Source organism: Ranitomeya variabilis, chromosome 5 (genome assembly GCF_051348905.1).
Source record: "Ranitomeya variabilis isolate aRanVar5 chromosome 5, aRanVar5.hap1, whole genome shotgun sequence".
Lineage (NCBI taxonomy): Eukaryota > Metazoa > Chordata > Amphibia > Anura > Dendrobatidae > Ranitomeya > Ranitomeya variabilis.
Genome location: NC_135236.1, coordinates 252,600,338 through 252,625,338, shown reverse-complemented (window position 1 = coordinate 252,625,338; position 25,001 = coordinate 252,600,338). Strand labels below are relative to the sequence as shown.

General features: G+C 43.2%; 1 protein-coding gene and 1 long non-coding RNA gene across 2 annotated transcripts in view; one reads left to right on the top strand and one right to left on the bottom strand.

Annotated features, from left to right (window-relative positions):
- Positions 1 to 7,980, top strand: part of LOC143775666 (uncharacterized) — a 32,572-nt gene extending 24,592 nt beyond the window's left edge. Inside the window, exon 4 of the long non-coding RNA XR_013215684.1 lies at positions 7,735 to 7,980. This is a non-coding gene — a long non-coding RNA (uncharacterized LOC143775666). The remainder of the gene's footprint in view (positions 1 to 7,734) is intronic.
- LOC143775665 (nuclear receptor ROR-alpha) overlaps positions 1 to 23,776 on the bottom strand; it is a 502,224-nt gene extending 478,448 nt beyond the window's left edge. The window contains exon 1 of the mRNA XM_077264060.1: positions 23,525 to 23,776. Within this exon, the coding sequence (XP_077120175.1) occupies positions 23,525 to 23,681 (157 nt within the window). The 5' untranslated portion in view covers positions 23,682 to 23,776. The remainder of the gene's footprint in view (positions 1 to 23,524) is intronic.
- Between the last annotated feature and the right edge of the window lie 1,225 nt (positions 23,777 to 25,001).

The following is a 25,001-nucleotide window of genomic DNA, read 5'->3' as shown; positions in this document are numbered from 1 at the left end:
CATAAAAGAAGAGACTGGCTGACTGGTCTTGAGGGATGTACTGATTATTATATACTCAGCCCCCTTCAACAGGAACTGGAGGGAAGGGGAAATTTAGACAATGTTTTAAGGGAATCTGTCAACAGGTTTTTGTACATAATCTGAGGACAGAATGAGGTAGGAGTTCAAATTCTGAATTCAGCGATGTGTCACTTATCAGGCTGTGTGCTGTTGTTTACTTACAATGAAGGTTTTATCACTAGGACATTATCATTGCTGGGACTACCTGCCACATGTCTCCTAGTCCAACTCCGCCCCCTACTCTGATAAGCAGCTGACTATTAATAGACAATGTACATACAGAGCCTGGTGTGTTTTATCATCTAACATCTAAAAACTCTGATTATGTCAGAATCGCTACACCCACAAAATTAAGTGATACATCGTTGGATTCAGGGTGTTTTTGCCTACATCCTGCTGTTCTCAGATAAGGTAGCAAAAACCTGCTGACAGTTTCTTTTTAAAGGGGTATTAATGGCTGAGATGGAAATATTTGAAGCAATGTACTGGATACAAGTGGTTAGGACTACGGAAACAGCCTGCTTTGTAATACTTTTTTGGAAGCTCCCATTGAACTGAATAGTGAACACAAACAGGTACATCCTAAATTATATAAGAAGCATAAGTCAAACTCATGAGTTACAAAAACAGCGTCAAACGGCCTGCTTGGGTATTAGATATATATTCCTGTCTCAGCCATAAATGCCCGGAATGGGAATAACACTTTAAGTGGGACTTAAAATCAATGTTTAAAGGTGTTTTCCAGCCAAATTAAAAGTGGTTTTAATGTGTTTAAGGTGAATGAAGTGAACTCCTTCGCTGTGTCGCTGTTGTGTGTGAAGGGCACTGGCTGTCTATTTCATTATCTAGACAGACCCATTTACTCTGTATCTGAGTCAAGAAAATGTAGGGCCAATATACAATACCATTCAAAAGTTTAGGGTCACTTAGAAATTTCCTTATTTTGGAAAGAAAAGCACAGTTTTTTCCAATGAAGCTAACATTAAATGATTCAGAAATACACTCTTTACATTGTTAATGTGGTAAATGACTATTCTAGCTGCAAACGTCTGGTTTGTAATGCAATATCTTCATAGGTGTATAGAGGCCCATTTCCAACAACCATCACTCCAGTGTTCTTATGGTACTTTGTGTTTGCTAACTGTGTCAGAAGGCTAATGGATGGTTAGAATACCCTTGAAAATCCTTGTGCAAATATGTTAGCACAGCTGAAAACAGTTTGGCTGATTAGAGAACCTATAAACCTGACCTTCATTTGAGCTAGTTGAGAATCTGGAGCATTACATTTGTTGGCTCCATTAAACTCTCAGAATGGCCAGAAAAAAAAGAACTTTCAAGTGAAACTCAACAGTCTATTCTTGTTCTTAGAGATGAAGGCTATTCTATGCGATAAATTGCCAAGGAACTGAAGATTTCCTACAACGGTGTGTACTACTCCCTTCAGAGGAGAGCACAAACAGGTAGAAAGAGAAGTGGGAGGCCCCGCTGCACAACTGAGCAACACGACAAGTACATTAGAGTCTGTAGTTTGAGAAATCGATGCCTCACATGTCCTCAACTGGCAGCTTCATTAAATAGTACACGCAAAACACCAGTGTCAACGTCTACAGTGAAGAGGCAACTCTGGGTTGCTGGCCTTCAGGGCAGAGTGGCAAAGAAAAGCCATATCTGAGACTGGCTAATAAAAAGAAAAGATTAATATGGGCAAAAGAACACAGACATTGCACAGAGGAAGAATGAAAAAAGTGTTATGGACAGACAAAACCAAGTTTGAGGTGTTTCGATCACACAGAAGAACATTTGTGAGATGCAGAACAACTGAAAAGATGCTGGAAGAGTGCCTGACGCCATCTGTCAAGCATGGTGGAGGTAATGTGATGGTCTGGGGTTGCTTTGGTGCTGGTAAAGTGGGAGATTTGTACAAGGTAAAAGGGATTTTGAATAAGGAAGGCTATCACTCCATTTTGCAACGCCATGCTATACCCTGTGGACAGCGCTTGATTGGAGCCAATTTCATTCTACAACAGGACAATGACCCAAAGCACACCTCCAAATTATGCAAGAAATATATAGGGAAGAAGCAGGCAGCTGGTATTCTATCTGTAATGGAGTGGCCAGCGCAGTCACCAGATCTCAACCCCATTGAGCTGTTGTGGGAGCCAAACCAACTTGTGGGAGGGGCTTCTGGAAGCATGGGGTGAAAATTCTCCAGATTACCTCAGCAAATTAACTGCTAGGATGCCAAAGGTCTGCAATCAGGGCCGGACTGGCCATAGGGCACTTCTGGCAAATGCCAGAAGGGCCGGTGCCAGTGGTGGGCCGCTCAATCCGCCGCCCCCGCCGTCGCATTCAACTATACCGGCGTATAGACGCCGGTACAGTTGAATGCAATGATGGAGGAGAGAGCGTCTACAGACGCTCCTCTCCCATCATTCCCCGCTCTGCCTCTGACACTGCGGGTGCGCGATGATGTCATATCATCGCGCACCTGCTGTGTCCCGGGCAGACTGCAGCTGCTGAGACAGGAGCAGGAACCAGGAAGCAACGCTGGGCACGAGGAGAGGTGAGGAGAGTTTTTTTTTTTCTGGACTGTGGGGCCATTCTCGGAGGAGGTGAGGGGAGGAAGAGAAGAGATGTGGGCTGTATATAGTTCTCTGTGGGCTGTGCTGTATACTGCTGTGGGCTGTATATAGTTCTCTGTGGGCTGTGCTCTGTGCTGTATACTGCTGTGGGCTGTATATAGCTCTCTGTGGGCTGTGCTCTGTGCTGTATACTACTGTGGGCTGTATATAGTTCTCTGTGGGCTGTGCTCTGTGCTGTATACTGCTGTGGGCTGTATATAGTTCTCTGTGGGCTGTGCTCTGTGCTGTATACTGCTGTGGGCTGTATATAGTTCTCTGTGGGCTGTGCTCTGTGCTGTATACTACTGTGGGCTGTATATAGCTCTCTGTGGGCTGTGCTCTGTGCTGTATACTACTGTGGGCTGTATATAGTTCTCTGTGGGCTGTGCTCTGTGCTGTATACTGCTGTGGTCTGTATATAGCTCTCTGTGGGCTGTGCTCTGTGCTGTATACTACTGTGTGCTCTGTGCTATATATAGTTCTCTGTGGGCTGTGCTCTGTGCTGTATACTGCTGTGGGCTGTATGTAGTTCTCTGTGGGCTGTGCTCTGTGCTGTATACTGCTGTGGGCTGTATATAGCTCTCTGTGGGCTGTGCTCTGTGCTGTATACTACTGTGTGCTCTGTGCTATATATAGTTCTCTGTGGGCTGTGCTCTGTGCTGTATACTGCTGTGGGCTGTATATAGTTCTCTGTGGGCTGTGCTCTGTGCTGTATACTGCTGTGGGCTGTATATAGTTCTCTGTGGGCTGTGCTCTGTGCTGTATACTGCTGTGGGCTGTATATAGCTCTCTGTGGGCTGTGCTCTGTGCTGTATACTACTGTGGGCTGTATATAGTTCTCTGTGGGCTGTGCTCTGTGCTGTATACTGCTGTGGGCTGTATATAGTTCTCTGTGGGCTGTGCTCTGTGCTGTATACTGCTGTGGGCTGTATATAGTTCTCTGTGGGCTGTGCTCTGTGCTGTATACTGCTGTGGGCTGTATATAGTTCTCTGTGGGCTGTGCTCTGTGCTGTATACTACTGTGGGCTGTATATAGCTCTCTGTGGGCTGTGCTCTGTGCTGTATACTACTGTGGGCTGTATATAGTTCTCTGTGGGCTGTGCTCTGTGCTGTATACTGCTGTGGGCTGTATATAGCTCTCTGTGGGCTGTGCTCTGTGCTGTATACTACTGTGTGCTCTGTGCTATATATAGTTCTCTGTGGGCTGTGCTCTGTGCTGTATACTGCTGTGGGCTGTATATAGTTCTCTGTGGGCTGTGCTCTGTGCTGTATACTGCTGTGGGCTGTATATAGTTCTCTGTGGGCTGTGCTCTGTGCTGTATACTGCTGTGGGCTGTATATAGTTCTCTGTGGGCTGTGTTCTGTGCTGTATACTACTGTGGGCTGTATATAGCTCTCTGTGGGCTGTGCTCTGTGCTGTATACTACTGTGGGCTGTATATAGTTCTCTGTGGGCTGTGCTCTGTGCTGTATACTGCTGTGGGCTGTATATAGCTCTCTGTGGGCTGTGCTCTGTGCTGTATACTACTGTGTGCTCTGTGCTATATATAGTTCTCTGTGGGCTGTGCTCTGTGCTGTATACTGCTGTGGGCTGTATGTAGTTCTCTGTGGGCTGTGCTCTGTGCTGTATACTGCTGTGGGCTGTATATAGCTCTCTGTGGGCTGTGCTCTGTGCTGTATACTACTGTGTGCTCTGTGCTATATATAGTTCTCTGTGGGCTGTGTTCTGTGCTGTATACTGCTGTGGGCTGTATATAGTTCTCTGTGGGCTGTGCTCTGTGCTGTATACTGCTGTGGACTGTATATAGTTCTCTGTGGGCTGTGCTCTGTGCTGTATACTACTGTGGGCTGTATATAGCTCTCTGTGGGCTGTGCTCTGTGCTGTATACTACTGTGGGCTGTATATAGTTATCTGTGGGCTGTGCTCTGTGCTGTATATAGTTCTCTGTGGGCTGTGCTCTGTGCTGTATACTACTGTGGGCTGTATATAGTTATCTGTGGGCTGTGCTCTGTGCTGTATGCTACTGTGGGCTGTATATAGTTCTCTGTGGGCTGTGCTCTGTGCTGTATATAGTTCTCTGTGGGCTGTGCTCTGTGCTGTATACTACTGTGGGCTGTATATAGTTATCTGTGGGCTGTGCTCTGTGCTGTATGCTACTGTGGGCTGTATATAGTTCTCTGTGGGCTGTGCTCTGTGCTGTATATAGTTCTCTGTGGGCTGTGCTCTGTGCTGTATACTACTGTGGGCTGTATATAGTTCTCTGTGGGCTGTGCTCTGTGCTGTATACTACTGTGGGCTGTATATAGTTCTCTGTGGGCTGTGCTCTGTGCTGTATACTGCTGTGGGCTGTATATAGCTCTCTGTGGGCTGTGCTCTGTGCTGTATACTACTGTGTGCTCTGTGCTATATATAGTTCTCTGTGGGCTGTGCTCTGTGCTGTATACTGCTGTGGGCTGTATATAGTTCTCTGTGGGCTGTGCTCTGTGCTGTATACTGCTGTGGGCTGTATATAGTTCTCTGTGGGCTGTGCTCTGTGCTGTATACTACTGTGTGCTGTATATAGTTCTCTGTGGGCTGTGCTGTATATAGTACTCTGTGGGCTGTGCTGTATATAGTACTCTGTGGCCTGTGCTGTATATAGTACTCTGTGGGCTGTGCTGTATATAGTACTCTGTGGGCTGTGCTGTGTATAGTACTCTGTGGGCTGTGCTGTATATAGTACTCTGTGGGCTGTGCTGTATATAGTACTCTGTGGGCTGTGCTGTATATAGTACTCTCTGGGCTGTGCTGTATATAGTACTCTCTGGGCTGTGCTTTATATAGTACTCTGGGCTGTGCTGTATATAGTACTCTGGGCTGTGCTTTATATAGTTCTCTGTGGGCTGTGCTGTATATAGTTCTCTGTGGGCTGTGCTGTATATAGTTCTCTGTGGGCTGTGCTGTATATATTACTTTGTGGGCTGTGCTGTATATATTACTTTGTGGGCTGTGCTGTATATATTACTCTGTGGGCTGTGCTGTATACTACTGTGTGGACTGTGCTGTATACTTCTACGTGGGCTGTGCTGTATACTACTGTGTGGTCTGTGCTGTATACTACTGTGTGGTCTGTGCTGAATACTGCTGTGTGGGCTGTGTTATCTACTACGCGAGCTGTGCTATAGTATGCAGGCTGTGCTGTATACTATGCGGTTTGTGCTATATAATATGCGGGCTTTGCTATATACTATGGGGAGTATATTATATTCTATGGGGGAGGCCATGTTATGTACTATGTGGCTGTGTTATATACTATTGTGGGGGTATATTATATTCTATGGGGGAGGCTGCGTTATATTCTATGGGGGGCTACATTATATATTATGGGGAGGTGGGCTGTATTATATTCTATGGGGGTTACATACTCTGGGGTGGCTGCATTATACTCTGTGGGGTGGCTGCATTATACTCTGGGGTGGCTGCATTATACTCTGGGGTGGCTGCATTATACTCTGGGGTGGCTGCATTATACTATATGTGGGCTGCATTATACTGTATCGAGGACTATGGGGAATACGTTATACTATATGAAGAACTATGGGGTGCATTATACTATGGGAAGTGAATTGTACTACATGGATGACTGTGGCGGTGCATTATACTATATGGAGCACTATGAGGATTGTATTATGCTATATGGAGGACTATGAGGATTGTATTATGCTATATGGAGGACTATGAGGAGTGTATTATACTATGTGGAGGACTGAGCAGTGTATTTTAATATATGGAGGACTATAGGGAGTGTATTATACTATATGGAAGACTATGGAGCACATTATAATATATGGAGGACTATGGGGTGTATTTTACTAAACAAGTAAAATGCTGCATATTCGGATTGTTTTTGCTGGAACAAAAAGCCTTGTTGTCAGCAGCACATTGCCAGTGTAAACTGTAGATGTGCTGCTGAAAACATGATACTGTATGGTGATCTATTAGTGATCGTTCTGTCTCATCATTATTCCTCAGCTGGTGGAAAGAGGCCGGGAAACAAGCGTTGAACAACTTCAGTATTGTCGATCAAACTCGTTTAGTGGCCTGAACTCAGCGCACGTAAATACAACAGAAAGGCTTCTGTGTGATGTGCAATATGTTAGCATTTGGGGACCCATTTTAAACTTTGCCTAGGGCCCCACTTAGCCTAAAACCGGCCCTGCCTACAAGTGTACAAAGATATTATACAGTCACCATGTGACAAGTGGGCCTGTGTAACTTCAAATGCCAGGGCTGAATTTTAGTCCCAGTCCGGCCCTGTCTGCAATGCTGTAATTGCTGCAAAGGGAGCATTCGTTGACAAAAGCAAAGTTTGAAGGAGAAAATTATTATTTCAAATAAAAATATTTTTTCGAACCTTGTCAATGTCTGGACTAGATTTTCAATTCATTTGGCAACTCATTTGATTAATAAAAGTATGAGTTTTCATGGAAATCACAAAATTGTCTGGGTGACACTAAACTTTTGAACGGTAGTGTATAAACAGTTACTATGAAAATAGCCCTTATTGTGATGGAAAATGTACTACTAATAATAATTTAATTAATTTGAGTGTAAGATAAAAGGAGAGGCCGGATGTGTATGAAAAATGCAAGACACATTGTCATCCGACGCTGGGGCTCAGGTAAGTACAAAGTAATCCCACAAGGCAAAACACAATATCTGTTTACCTATACATGCTGAAATATAGCAAATGCATACATTGCCTGGTGCTTTTATACAAATTATATGAGGGTGAAATGTATTATAAAAAGTGGCAATGTAATACACGGCTGAGTTTACAGGGGAGCGGATGTACTCTAAGTGTCTCTCAGCTCTAGCTCATAGTGAGATGGTCCTGTGAAGGGGTCCATCCTCTATTATGTGTCTATGTCCTAAAAGACTTATGGACAGAGTTGTCTTTATGAGACAATTCCATTAAAGAAATCTTCTGGCTGATGTAAATAAAACTTAACCACTATAAAAATAAAAATGTCTAGAATTTCCTAATATACTTTGTGCCTCCATTCTTCACCAGTTTAAAGATCTTTCCTCCTGAAGAATGGTGAACTTGGGTTATCTGGATATGATCGGGGCAGATCAAGAGCCTTTGATATTAAACAAGCATCTTTCCATTCACTAACAACAAGAAAATATCTTACAAATGGCGAGGGATTGAAGACAAAGAACATTTAAAATTTGCTGGACATTTCCATATACAATGAATGAACCTAAAGGGGTATTTCTTTCTAGTACATTTTTAGAACATCCACATATTATGTCATATATACACTCACCGGCCACTTTATTAGGTACACCATGCTAGTAACGGGTTGGACCCCCTTTTGCCTTCAGAACTGCCTCAATTCTTCGTGGCATAGATTCAACAAGGTGCTGGAAGCATTCCTCAGAGATTTTGGTCCATATTGACATGATGGCATCACACAGTTGCCGCAGATTTGTCGGCTGCACATCCCAAAGATGCTCCATACAAGGCAGGATGGATCCATGCTTTCATGTTGTTTACGCCAAATTCGGACCCTACCATCCGAATGTCGCAGCAGAAATCGAGACTCATCAGACCAAGCAACGTTTTTCCAATCTTCTACTGTCCAATTTCGATGAGCTTGTACAAATTGTAGCCTCAGTTTCCTGTTCTTAGCTGAAAGGAGTGGTACCCGGTGTGGTCTTCTGCTGCTGTAGCCCATCTGCCTCAAAGTTCGACGCACTGTGCGTTCAGAGATGCTTTTAGGCCTACCTTGGTTGTAACGGGTGGCGATTTGAGTAACTGTTGCCTTTCTATCAGCTCGAACCAGTCTGCCCATTCTCCTCTGACCTCTGGCATCAACAAGGCATTTCCGCCCACAGAACTGCCGCTCACTGGATTTTTTTTCTTTTTCGGACCATTCTCTGTAAACCCTAGAGATGGTTGTGCGTGAAAATCCCAGTAGATCAGCAGTTTCTGAAATACTCAGACCAGCCCTTCTGGCACCAACAACCATGCCACGTTCAAAGGCACTCAAATCACCTTTCTTCCCCATACTGATGCTCGGTTTGAACTGCAGGAGATTGTCTTGACCATGTCTACATGCCTAAATGCACTGAGTTGCCGCCATGTGATTGGCTGATTAGAAATTAAGTGTTAACAAGAAGTTGGACAGGTGTACCTAATAAAGTGGCCAGTGAGTGTATATAGCAGATGGGGTCCCACCAATGGGACCTTCACCTATCTGGTGAATGGGACCTTATTACCTGCCACTGTCAGTGGAGAGATGGCTGGAATTCCCATGGTAACACAAACCCCATTCAAACCCCAATAAATACACGTGACACCAAATTTTGTTGGAAGAAAATGGCCGTGGCGTTTTATTTTGAGTTACGTATAAAACTATATATTAAACCAATAACCAATAATAAACCAATTTTAATAAATAAATTAATGTTACTCCAATTCATTACCAATCCACCCGCATTCAACGGGCGATTCTCCCACAAACAAAACGCCAAGACAGGTTTAAACATTAAAGAACAGAAATTAAGGGAGGGAGGGTGGGGTCTTCTGTCTTCATCAGGTGACTGAGCGACAGCTGACTGAAACAGCTGATTATATAGGAAATATTCCTCCCGCACTTTTCCCATAGACCAATCATAACTCGTAAAAAGTGCGGGAATAGAGCCAGATAAAAACCGGTTTGAACCTGCTCACGCACAGCGCAGCTTACTCTGTAACTTTAACCCTTTCAAACAAAAACCTCAGAAGCTCATAAGGCCTAATGAATCTTAATCCCAGGCATAATATGAAAACCCCCATTTGGGGGGGGGAATGAAATAAATGTAGGGGCTGTGTTATCATGCGACCCCCCATGTATTCTTCAATGGGGGGGCGTCCATTCTCTCTACTGGTAGCCGCGTGTAACTTATGACAAATGCTTTGGATATTGATATTGGAATACAAAAGTGGTGGCATTATATGCATCCTATACAGGGAAATCACTCGAAAGACGCCATGAATATTCTGCAATAACTCTAAGGCCACGTTCACACATTCCATATTTGGTCAGTATTTTACCTCAGTGTGTGTAAGCCAAAACCAGGAGTGGGACATTCAGAGGAAAAGTATAATAGAAACACGTCACCACTTCTGTATTTATCACCCACTCCTGGTTTTGGCTTACACATACTGAGGTAAAATACTGACCAAATACTGAACGTGTGAACATGGCCTAAGTAGGTCTAAGCAATCTGAACGAAACAACTTGCAATGTGTTCCTCAGTGTACGGAGCTTCGGACGAGCCAGGATGCCCCTACATCGGTTGGCGCTGGACAGCCGTTGAAATGTGTAACCTCTGCAGTTAACAAAAGGTTTCTTCCCGCAAGATGGAGCAATGTGTAACACATCGGCAATGGACATGGCAGAAATTGAGTTCTTTTTTAGGCAACAGAGATCTGACACCATCAGACTTCTTCCTTTGGGGTATGCTCAAAAATCAGAACGAGATTCAAATTGTGGAAGATTTTAAGCAGTGACATTTTTGCTATTCCCCCCAATATTCTTGCCATTACATTCAGTAACATGGAGCGCCACTTTGAAATGTGTCTGACAGAAAACAGAGATCGCTTCAATCATTTTATGTAATGCAATTAATTACTCATACATCAAGGTATGTACATTTTTTTTTTGGTTAAGACTGCTTCATCCTTATGGGAGTTACAAAAGAATATTCGGGGCCTCTTTCGAGTGAACTAGATTGCGCTTTATGCGACTTTTTCATATGGATGCCACTGCACTATTACTACTATTTTATATTAAATATATCTATTATTCCAATAATCTGAGATTTTCTGTATTTGTATATTAATTTGCACGTGTGTAACCGTGTCAACATGTTCATTACTAGAAACTAAGTGCACGCACGATCGCAAACTCCATAGCCACGCTCTTATTAAAATGCAGGATGAATGGGTTAAGCATCATATTTTTTCTTTTGCCACGAGAAGACAAGCGTTCTCTGAAAGCTGGAGCTGATTTATACATTATTTATAAGAATAATTAAACTTGCAGGCTTATTTTCCCACTATGCATGGCACATCCCTTCAACTATTCTTTCTAGACTGGAAAGACATATCTGAAACAACAGAGAGGAGTGAATATACTTCTACACCAGAGAATGGCACAAAGCTGAAAACATCATTTGTAAGCCAGGGGAACACATTTATTTAGGAACGGAGAGGACAATTATTTATTGTGACTAGGTGGAAGGTTGCCGGGCTACGTTCACGCGATCGTATTTTCAGAGTCCTGTCTATGAAAAAAAAAAAAACGCCAGCACTCGGAACAATATTATCCAAGTAGGTTGTTCAGATAACTATTTTTTTCACAGACCGAATGTCTGCATGAAAAAAAAAAAAAAAAAATCGCATCAAGCACTGGTCACTAGCACACTTCCATATTTCAGATGAGACTCACTTATTCAAGTCTATGGGTGCACAAAAAAAAAATCAGATCCCAAATGAATCATAATCTGTATAGCAGCTGATTTTTACGGATACCTTGCAATTCTTTCACATAGGAAACTGTTATTGGTCTTGTAAACTTTAATAACTGCTGCAAAAAAAAATAATGGATGTCATATGGATGACAATACAGAAAAAAAAGCATCTGTTTTTTCTGGGTGAAAAATTGATAATTATTTTTATATGCTCATGTGAACTTGGCCTCAGGGCTCCTTCACACACCAGTGATTTCGGTTAAGCACAAAAATAAGTCGGAGTTTCATCAATGGTTTTGATCAGCGTGTCAACTATATTTGGCCAATGTGGCAGTTATTACCATCAAAGTTTGGTCAAAGTTTCATCACTTTTTCCTGGATAAAAAAAAACAAAAAACTAATGAAGGTTTTTCAAGTTTTTCATATTAAACAGTCTGTGAAAAACAAACGGCACGAGGATGGCATCCGAGTGCTGGCCAATGTTTTCATGGATCCATAGACATGCATCGGCGAGTTTGACCCAACACTTACATCAATATCAGACATCTCTTTGCTTTTGTGTGGACCACTTGGTCTGGGGAAAAAAATTGGACTTATGAACTACCCCATAGAGCATCGCAAGTAAAAGTGCTACCTGTGTAAAGCGTTTTTGCGTTTCCGTGCAGTCGCCAGACACCTCAAATCGCCGCATGCGGACACATCCGCATACAACGCATGTCCCTGCATACCCAATGTTAAAGATAGGTACGCAGGGAAACACTGGATGTAGCTGGCAGTAGGCCGAGCTTCACGGAGGAAGCAAGGAGGAAGTACGCTGCCATCCGAATCGCACAGGAACGCAAGTCTGAAACCAGCCTAACTCTCCCGATTTGCCCTTATCTAGTTGGTGCAATGTATGGCAGATAGTGTTGAGCGAGTGTGCTCAGATAACAAGTTATCCGTGCATGCTCGGGTGTTATCCAAGTATTTTGGGTGTGCTCAAATAATATGTTCAAGTCCCTGCGTCTGAATGATTCGTAGCTGTTAGACAGCAGCAACACATGCGGGCATTGCCTAACAAAGAGGTGATCCCCACATGTGTTGCAGCTGTCTAACAGCCACGAATCATGCAGCTGTGTGAACTTGAACATATTATTCGCGCACGCTGAAGACACTTGGATAACACCCAAGACACCCAGATAACCCCCGAGCATGCTTGGGTGACACATTATCCGACCACGTTCACTCATCACTAATGGCAACCTCTAAACCACAGATGCTTTCTACATGTTCCCCACACATTTGATTGTGACTACTCATTTAGCTACAGACATGTGGGTTTATATGAGTATGGCAATAATGTCAGAACCATCTTTCTTTAATGAGCTGCATCAAAGCGAAAGCAATTTGCATCAAAAAGAGTGCATGTGAGTCACAGGTATACTAAGCAAAGTGTGGGAGTATATTTGATTAAAACATAGATGCAAAGCTTGAAGTAAGTGGTATACGCTGGCATTTGCTGTGCCGCACTACAAAGCCAACTCACATATCTGACAGTAACTCATGTAATTGTTTATTACACAATCCATAACATCTCCTTATACAACTAGGTAAAGGAAGAGCGTCAACATCATCGGCAGCCACAAGGTCGGGCAAATGGTCCATCTCAGCGCAGCCTATCAAGCCCTTTAGTTTAGCACAGCGTTGTTGTTTATTCACGTAGACTAGACATACTTTTGCTATGAAAAATGTATAAAGTGTCAATATTTTACACAGGACTTAACTATTACTGCCACTTACAGACATCTAGCGAGGAACATAATTCTCTATGACCATGACCACATCATTCTGCCAAAATGTGGAAAAGTACAAACCTCAAGATTTTATCCATTATATAGTGTTTCTTCTATCAGAAAGCAGTGCTGCGGAAAACTCCCCAAAAATGTAAAAGAAAAACATATTTAAGTAATAAAAATAGTAAAATAACAATTAAGAAAACATTAACACTAAATGTGACAGATGCCATGAATGTGGCCACAACGTTACGATTATATATTAATTCTACGTAGCTGCACATGGACCCGTAGAAGTGGAGTCGTGAAACGGCCATCGTCCATTTTCTGTCTCGCATGTACGCCCTGGGTACCGCACAAATGTCCCATTCCTTGGTATAAAGCAAGAATAGCGAGTGTGGTGCAGTGTGGCTTTTTCTGATACACTTTATTAGTTCTACATAACCAACATCAGACTATAAAAGAAACAGATGAATGAGACGGTCACCTTTATGTTAGGTGTTACAACGATAAAAAGAGAGCTTTCTCCTCATGCCTTTCTCTCCATCTATGACCCTTCAAAACCATTTTTCCGAGTGAAGATGGATCATAGCAGAGGAGCTTCTGTCTCCATAAGGATCCTATAGGTGTAAAAGTCCCACCAGTTCAGCGTCAGTACAGAGGAACATTCTGAAAGGTGTCAGTCCTAGTGAGCAACTAAATGACTAGCAGGCAGAAAGGGCTCAAAGTAGCAGTTTTTCTTACTGCTCAATTTACAGAGGGCAGAATAAATAAATGATAAGGTGACTTATAAAATATATTCTGTGGTCAGTGCCCTATTAACATTGCAAAATGAATACACCGTCCACAAAAAGACCATATAATTGCATAACGCGCTAGTATAATGCCTAGGTTATTGCAGCACCCATAAAGATTTTCTGTATAAGTATATTTAATTATTTTCCTTCAGATTTCATAGAAAACTAACAAAAAACATTATCATAACGTGCTCCATCATGGGCCTATTATGGATAATAATTCAGCTTTACGTGCCGTATTATTATTATTATCCATCTGCCTCCTTACAGCCTTTGTGGCTGATGCCTTACACATAAGCATGTTGTATTTTGGTGTAGACAGTATGAATTAGGTTTACAAAGAAGCCGTTCAATCTGCCTGACTATATAATCCTCTAGTTTGGCCAGACACATGAGTGGACACATTTAATGAGATTCTTTCATTCTGGGTCTGATGCTAAGCAATGGCTGTAATAATTATTATTATCATTATACTAATACTGTACATTGCACAGCATCACATTACAGCATACTAGTCCAATCTAACAGTAACAGTCTGTGGTCATCTGGCGGGAATATAAGGCCAGTTGTAACATTGTTGCAGGTAGAACTGGTACTGGTAGGTATAGCTGAATACTAATAATACCAACAATTTCTGTTTTTAAAAACTTTGCTACATTATCAGATGTCTAAGTCTATGGTGAGTAGACAGATTTCCTGTAAATTCATGTTGTATCTTCTTACTTTGCTGATTCCTCAGTATTCTCCATCCATTGTGCCTTTGGAGCTCACCCTACAATAACACAGAATACACCTCACATAATGTAAATGTCTTTGAAGTGCACACGTTAAAAGGCCACTCAACAATGACCCTTAACGACTATCATCAATGAAGAATGGCAGAACATTCAGCAGATGTCAGTCCTTTGCAAGAAGTCCATGTCTATGTCTATTCAGGCTCCCTTAGGGTCTATGTATCTGACACTGCAAGTGATGGCACAGAGCCAGTTTGTATAATTAAAGAATCAGCAGACTCAGAAGATGTGAATCGCTCAGAATTCATTTAAAGCACCTCCAAAACTTTAGTATAAACTGATTTATGCAATGGCTATAAGGTCCTTGTACTCTGACTGGCCCTATGGTAAGATAGCATGGAAGAATATCCAGAGATCGTACATATTTGGGATACTGATGGAATCCATGTGTATAAATATTTCCAGTATTGATCACAGAAAATTCCATGCCAAAGAAAAACCATGACTATCATTTATTTGTGGTTAAAATAGTTTAGTAATCTAACTGACTAATCATCTACTGGTGCAATCATAGTGGGAAGGGAGAAGCCAAAAACCCCAGTGAATCAGTGGCCGCCATAACACTCATGATGCTATTATGGCTGTAGATGGCTCGTCAGGGGTAGAGGGGGCTGTGCAGTGCAGTGTGTCTTTTGCTTGGTGTCCTGGGTGGTAGAGATTTACCTGTTTTAAGGTATGGCCTTGTGTTAGGAAAAAAGCTTGCATAAAATATGAGTCTTTCAGGGTGGTTTCACATTGCGCTTCCAGTGTCCATTGGAAGAACGGTATGTTGGGAGAATTTCCTAGAGTTTACCGCTAATGGATGTAATTTTGTAGGCATTGGTAATTGTCATCTATTGGTATTTGTGTTTGAAAAGCATAAAAGATGGTGTAGTTCCTTCTTTACTAGATGCCTTTATATGTTATACTACTGACAGAGATCTATATGGAATAGTACTGACTGCTCTATATGGCATAGTACCGACAGTGATCTATGTGGAATAGTACCGACAGCAATCTATGCGGAATAGTGCCAACAGCGATCTTTGTGGAATAGTACCAGCAGCGATCTATGTGTAATAGTGCCGCCAGCGATCTATGCGGAATAGTGCCGACAGCGATCTATGTGGAATAGTACCGACAGCGATCTATATAGAATAGTACTGACAGTGATCTATATGGAATAGTAATGACTAGGGTTGAGCGACCTTTAGTTTTTTAGGGTCGAGTCGGGTTTTGTGAAACCCGACTGTCTTAAAAGTCGAGTCGAGTGAAATCGGCCGACCACCGTTAAAAGTCGGGTTTCGGCCGAAACACGAAACCCAATGAAGGAATTTATTTTTTTTTTTATTTTTTTTTTTCCTCCTCCTCCTCCTCCTCCTCCTCCTCCGTCCGTCCGTCCCAGCACAGAAAATTTCGTATTGCACATTCCAAATCCCTACTGCGCACAAGCGATAACATGACGATAGGCGTTCACTCCCCTAACACCTATGTCATCACTCTGCCCACGCTCATTCATTGGCTGAAAAAATGGCGCTAATCGCGTCATACGAAATGCGACTTTCGCGCCATGATCGCGTACCGCATGGCCGACCCCGCACAGGGATCGGGTCGGGTTTCATGAGATGCCGACTTTGCCAAAAGTCGGCGACTTATGGAAATGAACGACCCGTTTCGCTCAACCCTAGTAATGACTGCTCTATATGGCATAGTATCGACTGCAATCTATGTGGAATAGTTCCGACAGCAATCTATGTGGAATAGTTCCGACAGCGATCTATGTGGAATAGTACTGACTGCTCTTCATGGTATAGTACCGACAGCCATCTATGTGGAATAGTTCCGACAGCGATCTATGTGGAATAGTATCGACAGCGATCTATGTGGAATAGTATCGACAGCGACCTATGTGGAATAGTTCCGACTGCGATCTATGTGGAATAGTTCCGACAGCGATCTATGTGGAATAGTATCGACTGCGATCTATGTGGAATAGCTCCGACAGCGATCTATGTGGAATAGTATCGACTGCGATCTATGTGGAATAGTTCCGACAGCGATCTATGTGGAATAGTACTGACTGCTCTATATGGCATAGTACCGTCAGTGATCTATGTGGAATAGTACCGACAGCGATCTATGCGGAATAGTGCCGCCAGCGATCTCTAAGGAATAGTACCAGCAGCGATCTATGTGTAATAGTGCCGCCAGCGATCTATGCGGAATAGTACCGACAGCGATCTATGTGGAATAGTACCGACAGCGATCTATATGGAATAGTACTAACAGTGATCTATATGGAATAGTAATGACTGCTCTATATGGCATAGTATCGACTGTGATCTATGTGGAATAGTTCCAACAGCGATCTATGTGGAATAGTTCTGACAGCGATCTATGTGGAATAGTATCGACTGCAATCTATGTGGAATAGTTCTGACAGCAATCTATGTGGAATAGTACTGACTGCTCTTTATGGTATAGTACCGACAGCGATCTATGTGGAATAGTTCCAACAGCGATCTATGTGGAATAGTTCCGACAGCGATCTATGTGGAATAGTATCGACTGCAATCTATGTGGAATAGTTCTGACAGCAATCTATGTGGAATAGTACTGACTCCTTTTTATGGTATAGTACCGACAGCGATCTATGTGGAATAGTGCCGACAGCGATCTATGCGGAATAGTGCTGACAGAGATCTATGTGGAATAGTGCCGACAGAGATCTATGTGGAATAGTACCAACAGCATTCTATATGGAATAGTACTGACAGTGATCTATATGGAATAGTAATGACTGCTCTATATGGCATAGTACCATCAGCGATCTATGTGGAATAGTTCCGACAGCGATCTATGTGGAATAGTATCGACTGCGATCTATGTGGAATAGTTCCGACAGCGATCTATGTGGAATAGTACTGACTGCTCTTTATGGTATAGTACCGACAGCGATCTATGTGGAATAGTGCCGACAGCGATCTATGCGGAATAGTGCTGACAGCGATCTATGCGGAATAGTGCCGACAGCGATCTATGCGGAATAGTGCCAACAGCGATCTATGTGGAATAGTGCCGACAGCGATCTATGTGGAATAGTGCAGGCAGCACTATTCCATACAGTAGAAAAAAAGGTATACCTGCACATTCAGGCCAAATACAGGTCAAGAACACACTTGTTTGGCCTTCAATGAGCAATGAGGGCCTATGGATATGTTTGTCTAAACCAGGAGCTTACCCAGTTAGCATGGTTTAAAGTGAGTGTGTCATTCGTGTAGTGAGTAAACGTATCTTTAGTGTAGAATGCCATACACAGTGCAATTGTAACACATGGCACTGTGTTTACCGGTACAGTGGGGAAAAAAAGTATTTAGTCAGCCACCAATTGTGCAAGTTCCCCCACTTAAAAAGATGAGAGAGGCCTGTAATTGACATTATAGGTAGACCACAACTATGAGAGTCAAAATGAGAAAACAAATCCAGAAAATCACCTTGTCTGATTTGGCAAGATTTATTTTTCAAATTATGGTGGAAAATAAGTATTTGGTCACCTAAAAACATGCAAGATTTTTGGCTCTCACAGACCTATAAATTCTTCTTTAAGAGGCTCCTCTCTCCTCCACTCATTACCTGTAGTAATGGCACCTGTTTGAACTTGTTATCAGTATAAAAGACACCGTCCACAACCTCAAACAGTCACACTCCAAACTCCACAATGGTGAAGACGAAAGAGCTGTCGAAGGACACCAGAAACAAAATTGTAGCCCTGCACCAGGCTGGGAAGACTGAATCTGCAATAGGCAAGTAGCTTGGTGTGATGAAATCAACTGTGGGAGCAACAATAAGAAAATGGAAGACATACAAGACTACTGATAATCTCCCTCGATCTGGAGCTCCACGCAAGATCTCACCCCATGGGGTCAAAATGATCACAAGAACGGTGAGCAAAAATCCCAGAACCACACAGGGGACCTAGTGAATGACCTGCATAGAGCTGGGACCACCGTAAAAAAGGCTACCATCAGTAACACACTATGCCACCAGGGACTCAGATCCTGCAGTGCCAGACGTGTCCCCCTGCTTAAGGCAGTACATGTCCGGGCCTGTCTGAAGTTTGCTAGAGAGCATTTGGATTATCCAGAAGAGTGTTGGGAGAATGTCATATGCTCTGATGAAACCAAAGCAGAACTGTTTGGTAGAAACAAAACTCGTCGTGTTTAGAGGAGACAGATTGCTGAGTTGCATCCAAAGAACACCATACCTACTGTGAAGCATTTGGGTGGCAATATCATGCTTTGGGGCTGTTTCTCTACAAAAGGACCAGGATGACTGATCCGTGTACATGAAAGAATGAATGGTGCCATGTATCATGAGTAGTGTTGAGCGATACCGTCCGATACTTGAAAGTATCGGTATCGGAAAGTATCGGCCGATACCGGCAAAGTATCGGATCCAATCCGATACCGATACCCGATACCAATACAAGTCAATGGGACTCAAGTATCGGACGGTATTCCTGATGGTTCCCAGGGTCTGAAGGAGAGGAAACTCTCCTTCAGGCCCTGGGATCCATATAAATGTGTAAAAGAAAGAATTAAAATAAAAAATATCGCTATACTCACCTGTCCGACGCAGCCTGGACCTCAGCGAGGGAACCGGCAGCGTTGTTTGTTTAAAATTCGCGCTTTTACTTGGTTACGTGAAGTCCCGGCTTGTGATTGGTCAGGGCGGCCATGTTGCCGGGACGCGGACCAATCACAGCAAGCCGTGACGAAATTACGTCACGGCTTGCTGTGATTGGTCCGCGTCCCGGCAACATGGCCGCCATTAACCAATCACAAGCCGGGACGTCACGGGAGGCTGGACACGCGCCCATTTTAAAAAGCGCGCGTGTCCAGCCTCCAGTGACGTCCCGGCTTATGATTGGTCACAGCGCCATGTTGCCGGGACGCGGACCAATCACAGCAAGCCGTGACGAAATTACGTCACGGCTTGCTGTGATTGGTCCGCGTCCCGGCAACATGGCCGCCATTAACCAATCACAAGCCGTGACGTCACGGGAGGCTGGACACGTGCGCTTTTTAAAATGGGCGCGTGTCCAGCCTCCCGTGACGTCCCGGCTTGTGATTGGTTGCGCCGCGGTCAACCAATCACAAGCCAGGAGGCTGGACACGCGCGCATTTTAAAATTTTAAAATGGGCGCGTGTCCAGCCTCCCGGCTTGTGATTGGTTGATCGCGGCGCAACCAATCACAAGCCGGGACGTCACGGGAGGCTGGACACGCGCCCATTTTAAAATGCGCGCGTGTCCAGCCTCCCGTGACGTCACGGCTTGTGATTGGTTGCGTCTCCCATGTGACTGCGACGCAACCAATCACAAAGCCGGGACGTAATTTTAAAATCCTTAAGGACCTGAAATTACGTCACGGCTTGCTGTGATTGGTTGCGTCTCCCATGTGACTGCGACGCAACCAATCACAACGCCGGAACGTAATTTTAAAATCCTGAAGGACCTGAAATTACGTCACGGCTTGCTGTGATTGGTTGCGTCCCGGTCACATGGGCGGCACGTAACCAATCACAAGCCGGGACTCACGTAAAGGAAAGAAAAGCGCGAATTTTAAACAAAGAACGCTGCCGCTTCCCTCGGTAAGGTGCAGGCTGCGTCGGAGAGGTGAGTATAGCAATATTTTTTATTTTAATTCTCTCTTTTACACATTTTTACATTAATGTTGTTTCGATACCGATACCCGATATCACAAAAATATCGGATCTCGGTATCGGAATTCCGATACAGCAAGTATCGGCCGATACCCGATACTTGCAGTATCGGAATGCTCAACACTAATCATGAGATTTTGAGTGCAAACCTCCTTCCATCAACAAGGTCATTGAAGATGAAACGTGGATGGGTCTTACAGCATGATAATGATACCAAGCACACCGCCAGGGCAACGATGGAATGGCTTCGTAAGAAGCATATGAAGGTCCTGGAGTGGCCTAGCCAGTCTCCAGATCTCAACCCCATAGAAAACCTTTGGAGGGAGTTGAAAGTCCATGTTGCCCAGCAACAGGCCCAAAACATCACTGCTCCAAAGGAAATCTGCATACAGAAATGGGCCAACATATCACCATCAGTGTGCGCCAACCTTGTAAAGACTTACAGAAAACGTTTGACCACTGTCATTGCCAACAAAGGATATATAACAAAATATTGAGATGAACTTTTGTTAATGACCAAATACTTATTTTCCACCATAATTAGCAAAATAAATCTTGCCAAATCAGACAAGGTAATTTTCTGGATTTGTTTTCTCATTTTGACTCTCATAGCTGTGGTCTACCTATGATGTCAATTACAGGCCTCTCAACTTTCTAAGTGGGAGAACTTGCACAATTGGTGGCTGACTAAATACTTTTTCCCTCACTGTATTTTGTGTGTTGCGTATGTGTAATGTGTATACTGCACAAGCCATATGTGTGTACAGTGTGATTAATATGTATGCTATAGGTGGTACTGAAGGAAAGAAAGGCCACACACAAAGTTTTGTACTGGAGTCCTGTCCGTGTCCATATCTACTAATAGCGCAACTATTTGGCTCAAAATTGGTAGCATGACTCGACCTTTAGGCCAGGGCAAACAAATAGTCTACATTAGATGTCAGATGGATGGCAGCATTGCTTTGAGAATATAGTTGGCTTGCTGTTTGGTTGGTGTGACAGGACAACCTACAGTTTGGATTGTTTGGATGCAGATGTAGCCTTCTGCATCTCCATCTTGTACTTTGCTCCTGCTGGTTTGATATTACATTTGTTACAAAATTGACTTTTCACGCTAAAAACATTGAGAAATAGAGAACAAGGAAGATAATTGGTCTGTTTGGCCAATGTCAGTGTCACCCATGTAAGCACAGTTTTAACATCACGCATACATTTTAAATGTCATCATCATTGTGATTGACAATCTTCTGAATTATTGTTAACTATTTTCAAAAGTGTCACATGTATATCTGACCCAAGCCTATGGTTCTTCCCAGGGACGAACAAATCATTGGTGCAGCCAGGAGCCCAAGAGGTAGGGGGGGCATTTCTATCTCCAAAGTCAGTGAAATTTGATGGGCTACTGGACTGCAAAGGGCCCATATATTGTTCCCGCACAGGGGCCCTCTTCTGTCTGTGTCCGCCACTGGTTCTTCCCAGTATTGGATAGCTCACGACAGTCTTAGCGCTCATTCAGATGAGAGAATAATATGGCGGTGTGGCGTCTGAGTAAAAATCAGACAGCACATTGACAAATGTAATTCAGTAGGGCTATTCAAATGGCAACATTTTCACCCGGACCAATTGTGCATGTGACCGAAAATGGCAGTATGCACTATTCTTTTCTGAGTATCGGCTTAAGGATATGCAAAAAAATTATCAGATCTCAAATGTATCATCAGTGCAGCATCCAATTTTTACGGATACATTGCAATTATTAACATAAGAATCTGTCTTAGATCATGTACATTTTACAATGATCTATAAAAATGGATGTCACAAACACTGAACACGGATGGCACATGGATGAAAATGGTTTTAGAATTGGATGAAATTTAGACGACTTTTCATAAACTCATGATCTTAACAAAATGCTAGGCCTCGGAGTGACTTCTGGCACGTGAATTTGGTTTTTTTTGAGGCACAGAAATATAAAATCTTATAATATCCACTTTTACAATGCCGCTCATTCTTCCTTCAGCTCCGTCCAGATATCACGTGTAATCTTTAGTCCAAATAAAAACTGCTCCACCAGGAAGTATGTCATTAATAAAGCATATGAAATAATGCACGGAGCCCAACACCTTACAAAGGTACAAATTATGAAAACAGACTCTATTTTTCCTTTAAGTTCCCACTTTCTGCCGAATCTCACAAGTACAGGACTGTAGGACTTACTTATCATTCATACTTCCCAGCTTTTCTCACTTAACTCAGAACAGTGGGATCAATTCCCCCGTCGGCCATGCCCTTAAACAATGAAGCATGTGTAAAGTTTACATTTAAGGTGTACCAATGAGACATTCATAGATTTTTCGTCCCAGCACGAACTGTGCACACCTATATAACCTGATATAATCTCCTGTAATAGCACTACGTATAATTATCATATAAATGTAATTACACATTACATAACGTGCTGCAATTACTACTTAAAACATAATAAACCCTTCCCGCACTGCTAGAATCAAATGCAAAATTGCAATCAAAGTCACATAGGGTTAACCCTTAATCCTTTAAGAAGAAGAAAAGAACATTAATAATGAAAATAAATTAAAAAAAAGATAAACAACTGAACGGCGAGCCAGACAGGAAGAGGGATGATATCGGTGTCGATTAACCCTTCGCATTCTCATTCAAAGTAACACGCTTTTTCCTGCACCATCTGGAATCTGCGGGAGTTAGGTTATGAATCATGAGCGTAAAACAGCGAGCAGCGTTGGATATGTTGCAAGATTTTTTTTCCCAGCACTTAAGGGGTTACTGTCATTCATTAGATGGCGATAAGAACCGAACGTGGTTGTACCATACCTGACCCCCATGCAGATTTCTAATGACTTTACTATAAGGAAAAGCAATGTGATGGAGCCGGGAAAGAGGAATTAGGAGGAGTGGTACCCAGGTCAAACCAAACCCCCAGTTATATTATTGCATCTGTCAGTGTAAGTCATTGACAGGCAAACTTTTGGGTAGTTACTCTAATTACTGCACATACTAGAAACAATGCTGCAGAACGCAGGACTGCATGGCGGCTTCTGAGCTGAAGAGGTTAATTAACACCCCTCCTTCCCACAAAAAAGCTGTCAAAGTTTTCCAAGGCTGCTCTGCTGTCTTTGCTCGCTATCCTCCCATCCCTGCTTCTATCTCCCTCCATGAATGTGGAATGAAAAGCCCAGATTGCCCCTGCCACAGCTCGCTGCCCCTCTCCGCAGCCCACTGTTTAGGAGATGGTACCTCTGTTGGTGGTGGTTATAGGGTAGCTGTGTCTTCCTGCAGCTCCTGTATGATCCCCTCTTCTTGCAGGTTCCTGGGGGTCTCTGGGCTGGGGGGCTGGCTTGCTGATTTCTGTTTCCAAAGCCGGATCAGGGCTAGCAGGAGAACAAGGATCCATTATTCCCCCCAAAAGAATGATGTAGTAGGGTCTTGAGGATCAGGATCCCCCCCAATGTTAGATATTGCTGGGAGGAGGCTCATAGACTCCCTCTGTCTCTGTGTCAATGCAACTCTATGGTAAGGAAAGGAAGGAGGGAGAGACACAGGGAAAGAGTGTGATATAAGAACAGTTGCCTCATGTGGCCACTGACAGCGCTAGAGGGAAGCGACGAGCTGGGATTTATTATGGGAAGAACACATGGATACACAGTTTCATGTCTACTCACCTGGACAGCAAATGTAATTCTCTGGTTAGCCAATAAAGGTATCACTCCTTGAATACTTTTCTCAATTTTCTGGGACATAAGTATTTACATCGATTTACATGGTACCACAATATTATTTTGTATTGTACACCTAGACAGCAAAAATCACAGACCCCTATGTACAATCCGCAGGCACCATGCCATCAGCAATAGGAGGGACATCTCTGACCACTTAACACAAGAAAAGTTATTCAGATTTTCCTACTCCAAAATTTCTGTTCGGCAAAAGTGACCATAAGAAATGTTATTGTTTGCTGAAAATGACAACTCTGCCGAGTTATACAGTAATACGTTCATCAATGCATGACAATGTCGTTCAGGAACCTGGAAAAGATGTGTGACAAAGCCTGTGCTACTAATACACCCACACATGAGATTTTTTTTCAGGAACACGACAATAGACAAAACTCAGACTATGGTTTGCGCTTCATGGTAAATATAAATATATATATATATATATATATATATATATATATATATATATATATATATATATATATATACTGTATTTTCTGGCGTATAAGACTACTTTTTAACCCCTGAAAATCTTCCTAAAAGTCGGGGGTCGTCTTATACGCCAGGTGCCGTCTTGTACGCCGAGTGCAGACACCAATGTGTATATGGTGGGTGGGGGGGAGTGGTCCCGATGACGAAGAGGGGGCGTCTCAGAGGAAAGTGTGAGTGGAGTATCCCCCATTACCTCATTGTAGCTGCAGCATGGGGTTTCTGTGCTGGGGAGAGGCGGCAGCTGCTGCTCCTCTTTGTGCCGCATGGGTGCTGTGCTGTGGGGCGGTGGCCGCCGCCGCTCCCCAGCACCCCACACTGCAGCTACAATGAGGTAATGGGGGATACTCCACTCACACTTTCCTGTGAGATGCCCCCTCTTCGTCATCAGGACCACTCCCCCCCAAAAGGCACATTAGTCACCGGCCCTATAAGACGACATACGGCGTATAAGAAGACCCCCGACTTTTAAGAAGATTTTATATTTTAACTGGAAAAGTTGGGGAGTC